The 4877-nt window shown below is 53.8% G+C and overlaps 3 protein-coding genes across 3 annotated transcripts in view; all 3 read right to left on the bottom strand.

The window, feature by feature from the left end:
- Positions 1-337: 337 nt before the first annotated feature.
- BDW70DRAFT_144443 (uncharacterized protein) lies at positions 338-900 on the bottom strand. The gene has a single exon (XM_073738252.1). It carries the CDS (start codon positions 759-761, stop codon positions 549-551), a length of 213 nt encoding a protein of 70 aa, XP_073591522.1. The 5' UTR covers positions 762-900; the 3' UTR covers positions 338-548.
- An 809-nt stretch (positions 901-1709) lies between these two features.
- On the bottom strand, positions 1710-3718 carry BDW70DRAFT_172142 (major facilitator superfamily domain-containing protein; the record flags this gene model as incomplete). Its single annotated transcript, XM_073743424.1, has 4 exons — positions 3186-3718; positions 2808-3098; positions 2543-2740; positions 1710-2493 (listed from the first exon to the last, which is right to left on the bottom strand). The coding sequence occupies exons 1-4, from the start codon at positions 3377-3379 to the stop codon at positions 1710-1712; spliced, it is 1467 nt and encodes a 488-aa protein (XP_073591523.1). The 5' UTR covers positions 3380-3718.
- A 779-nt stretch (positions 3719-4497) lies between these two features.
- BDW70DRAFT_124932 (uncharacterized protein) overlaps positions 4498-4877 on the bottom strand; it is a 1151-nt gene continuing 771 nt past the window's right edge. Inside the window, exons 3-4 of the mRNA XM_073734848.1 lie at positions 4703-4763; positions 4498-4664 (exon numbers count right to left, since the gene is read on the bottom strand). Of these exons, the coding sequence (XP_073591524.1) occupies positions 4588-4664; positions 4703-4763 (138 nt within the window). The 3' untranslated portion in view covers positions 4498-4587. The remainder of the gene's footprint in view (positions 4665-4702; positions 4764-4877) is intronic.

Below are 4877 nucleotides of genomic sequence, written 5' to 3' on the forward strand. Positions count from 1 at the left end.
AAAAACATACAACAGCTGGGATTCGCATGTGGTCACCCACCATACTACTAACCAGCCGGCGTGTGGCTTAAGTACGGCTGAGCGGACGGGAAGCCCTGTTCTCCACACCCTATGGTCGTATGTGCTTGGTTTCATCCCTGAAGGTTTTATCATTCTGCTTCACTCTTCTCTATCACTTCCTTTCGTGAGCGAGATGGACGCCCCAAGAATCGCCTACTGAAATTCTCCTTCTGTTTTCAACTTTTCTTGCCCTTTGGACCACGTGTCTATGTTGGGAGCATTCCCCCGAATGACTGGACTTTTTACAAGCACCCAATTCGTCTCCACAGACGACAATGGACACAGCATACTAGCTATTGGAGAAATACCCGGATAGCCTCAATGTCACTGACGACCAAGGGGCAAATGCTCTCTAGTTCGCGGTATTTACAAATAATGTAGAGGGGCTCGTTTTGCTCCTCCAACAGTCCTCTGTCGATGTCAACTGCTGCCTCTGCGTGGACCCGGAAACCCCCTTGGTCTATGCCCTGCATGATGTATTTTTGAGATTACGAAGTTGTATCGCTCCTCCTAAAGCACCCAACCACCGACCCGGATTGTGTGGATGAAGGAAAGTTTCCACTCCGGCTCGCCATCCGTGGAGATCGAGTGGATCCTGTCCGCGAAATACTGAAACCGGGGGGCTTCGATATCCATGCCACAAAGGATAATAGCAGTTTGACTGCCTTGCACGATGCAACTTTGTTGGGTGAGCCTGCCATTGTCCAGATGCTACTCGAGCACGATGGGATCGAGATCAACGCCGGCGATTCCGGTGGCTAGACTGCACTCTTCTACTCTACGGACTCTGATGCCTACCGAGACCTTTCTGGCTTATGCGGATGTGGAGGTGGACCATATTGATCACGACGGTCAAATGGCTCTTTCTTGTGCTGCAGAGGCTAATTTACTGGGTTGTGCACGTATGCTTCTACAGTACGGGGTGCGACCAGACATGAAAGATTCGTCTGGCTACACGCCAATACCCAGAGCCGCTATGGCCATGAACGGGATATGGTGGAATTACTAGAGAGGGCAACTGGTCTGCAGTAGCCTCAGGGAAATTGTCTTCCAGTCTTGCGATCACTTTCCATTAAGTCACAATTCAGTGGAAATGATCCTATTTGTCCTCTGGCCCCGGTCAACAAACAGGCAAGAGTGTATTGGTCTCCAATACTTTAGCTGGGCCGATAGGTTCTAGATACTCTGTCGTCTATGTACGAAGCGACTACGCCGTAGCCAATACACCCGCTTGCTTGAGAATACTAAATTCAACGTTGTGGTATTTCGTGGGCCTGAGCAAAATCTGTTCCATAGCACACTGTCCTGATATGAAAGTGGCAGGCATTGTTCCAGTAATTGCGTCAGGCTTTCTCATGGTCACGAAGGAAGGTAGATATACATAAACTCGAGTTTTCTGAGCTATTGGATAGGGCGTGTTCCTGTAAGAAAGCGACTACGAGTCCGCGGCCTGGACTTCGCAAGAACCTGCATTCGCAGGACACCTCTGTCGAAGGGCTCTTTCTGATGCAGCCAGTACTGAAGCACGTTTAAAAACATGTCATTTCATCATGAAGTCGTTAACGAGAATTATGAGAATACGTGGCCTCTGCCCGAAACGCAACGCGGAGCCAGTCCTGCTTGCTACGCCCGCCTCAAAGACTAGACAACTAAAGGATATACCGAAACCCCCTCGGCGCATCCAGTTGTTCGTCCTCCATGACCTCGTTCTCCTTCTTTTCCATACCCTTGTTCATCCTCACATGCACAACCCTAATCACAAACGCCATAAGCGCCACCACAAGCGCCACACTAGCCGTCGCACTCCCGCCGGGTATATACCTTGGTCCCGACGAAGACGGCCACATATAACTTCCATAGATACTCGCCGTATTCCCGATCATGTTCGCCGTCGCGATAGCCGCCGAGCGCTTGACCAGGGGGCGGGGGAACGAATTCGCGACCCAGGCGATAATGATCTGGTACGCTGACACCGCGCCCATGGGCATCAGGAACATGCCGAGGAATCGGGCGCCGAGGTTGGTCGTTGCTGTGCAGATGATACACCCGATGATGCTGACAGTCATAAGACAGATGATGTGGATACTGCGGTCGTTGGTCTTGCCGCTTGTCCAGGTCACAACCAGCGAAACGAGAAAAGTAGCGATCCAGACGGGCGCCGTAATCAGCAGCGTCACGATGTTGCCGTAGTTCAGGGTCTGGACGATCGTGGGGAAGAAGTATTGGAAGGTTTGCGAGAGGAGGGAGGCGTGCTGGAGCAGGATGAATAGGTAGATACGCTTGTCAGTGAACACGGCGATCAGGGCTTCCTTGATGGTCGAAGCACCCGTATCGTCCGCCTCGCCCGCGTCGTTGATCAGACGCCACTGCGCGTAGGCCTTTTCCTCGTCGTCAAGCCAGGACGTCGTGGCGGGATAGTTGGGGAGGAGGATCCTGTACTGTCAGTCCAGCGTTTGGGAGACACGGTAGAGGGCCGACTCACGGGATGAGGAGCGACAAGGCCACGGTGATGGATCCCTCAATGATGAAAAGCCACCGCCAGCCAGAGATCCCATGCGACATGTGCAAGTTTCCCAGGACGCCTGCCCCGATAAGTCCACCAAATGCGTTCGCGAGCGAACTTCCGGCGTAGAACCACGCTATCCGATAGCTCAGTTCCTGCCGGGTGTACCAGCTCGACCTGCGATCGTCAGCCCCCTGATCGTGTGCCAGACTTCACCAGTGTAAAGAGACGAATCGAAACATACATCAACATGACCGCGCCTGGGAAAAAGGGGGCCTCCACAAAGCCCAGGAAGAACCGCGCAACCACCAAGCCTGCAAACGACTGCGTGGCCGCCTGGCATGCAGAGATCACGCCCCAGATCCCCATCGCAATGCCGAGGAACAGTGACGGTCGCACGCGTGTGAGAAGCAGATTCGAGGGCAGCTGCATGAGGAGGTATCCGACAAAGAGGATGCTCGTCGCCAGGTTGAAGTCGGTTCCTGACATGCCGAGGTCTTTCTCTAGGGTGCCGAGTCTGGCCTGCGAGAGGTTACTGCAGTCTTCCAGTCAGCATTTGGCCCAAATATACCAGCTCATCGTGAATAAACCAGTTCGACCAGGGAAGGGCTGGGGAGCGTACTTGCGATCCAAAAAGTTAAGCAGATACATGATGACCAGCAGCGGCAGGAGATGCAAATCGACCTTGCGCATCAGCCGGCGCGTCGTCTGCCTGTGCCATTCTTCTCCCTTGGCCGCGTAGGCCTGGTAGAGCTCGTCGTGCTCGAATTGCACTTTCTGCTGGCTGGCGCCCGCTTTGCCCTCGACTTCGGCCATGGTAATTAAGTAAGAGGTGCGAGTGCAGTGACAGCGAGAATGACGAAGTGCAAGCGAATCTGCGGGGGCGTTCTGCCTTTTAAGCGAGACTTGTTCTGCTGCTAGGTGCTAGCTGCTAGCTGTCTCCTAGGGCGGGTCGTCTGACCGTCGGCATCTCCAAGGCCGGCACTGACTCGCTTCGGAGCATGTCCGACCTGGAGATTCTGGGGATCACAGGCGGGGGAAGTGGAGGGCTCGGGGGAATGTCCACCGAGTGGGTATAAAAGTGGAATGCTCTGTCGAGTCAGGGGAATTGAGAAAATGAGATGTATAGAAGTATCTCAGGGTGCTGGGTCAGGTTTTGTTGCCGCCAGCACAAACCTCTGCCATACCACTCCCGACTCGGCTTTGCAACCCATAAAAACGGCCAACGTGAACCGACATTGGGAGGGGAAGCAGCCAATCACTGCTAGGAATTCAGTACCAAAGCCGAAGCGGAGAATCCCCAGAGTCCAGGCCGAGTCTGGAGCCTCCCAGGGCTCCACTCACTTCGTCTGACACGCCGATTCTGGATAGAGACTCACAACCTGTGATTGAGAATTAGCGACTGTTACGAAAAAAAAGGAAAAGGAAATAAAAGAAAAGAAAAAGAGAAAGAGGGGAGAGAGAGAGAGAAAGAAGAAAGAATCATTATCCTGATTTAAGTTACTTTGATAGTCCCACACTGGCACGCTCTTCGGATTTCAACTTTCACATTAATGCCTCTAGGGCTTATCTATACAGTTCAAACTCGTTTGAGAATAATACAGTGAGTCCATAGGTATGTTCCCAACATTAGCCAATAATACTTCATCACATAGAGACCTAGGCCATAACAATCCATGTCAATCCTCAGATGCCGCTCGCCTCGCTGCCTGGAGGGAGCAGTGGTCTCCAGAGATCCAAGCACCTAGGGCCGGTGCGAATCTTCAGTCTCCACGGTTCCTTCATGCGCCGTCTTAACGCTGGCAACGAACGTGGCTCCAGCAGTAGGATCCTCGGGGACAACCGGCGCATGCTGGTCCGCAGTCTCGAGGGTCTGATCAACTCCAGTTGCATCAGCGCTGATATTTCCATCAATGCCCGTTCCGTCAGAGCCCAAGGTTTGGTCAACTCCTGCAGAGCCGGTGGCCTGTTCGGGGGTGATGCTCACAGCACCAGAACTGGTAGCTTGCTCAGGTGTAATGCTCTCAGCACCTGAGCCAGTAGCCTGTTCGGGGGTGACGCTCACAGCACCTGAGCCAGTGGCCTGCTCGGGGGTAACGCTCTCAGCACCAGAGCCGGTAGCTTGCTCGGGGGTTACACCCTCAGCACCAGAGCCGGTGGCTTGCTCAGGTGTAATGCTCTCAGAACCGGAGCCGGTAGCCTGTTCGGGGATGACGCTCACAGCACCTGAGCCAGTGGCCTGTTCGGGGGTGACGCTCACAGCACCTGAGCCAGTGGCCTGCTCGGGGGTAATGCTCTCAGCGCCAGAGCCGGT

The sequence above is a fragment of the Aspergillus foveolatus genome (assembly GCF_047715535.1).
Source record: "Aspergillus foveolatus strain CBS 279.81 unplaced genomic scaffold BDW70scaffold_97, whole genome shotgun sequence".
Taxonomy (NCBI): Eukaryota; Fungi; Ascomycota; class Eurotiomycetes; order Eurotiales; family Aspergillaceae; genus Aspergillus; species Aspergillus foveolatus.

Bases quoted from the DNA above. Each gene is read 5' to 3' on its own strand.
- BDW70DRAFT_144443 (XM_073738252.1), bottom strand. From the start codon at position 761: ATGGCAGGCTCACCCAACAAAGTTGCATCGTGCAAGGCAGTCAAACTG.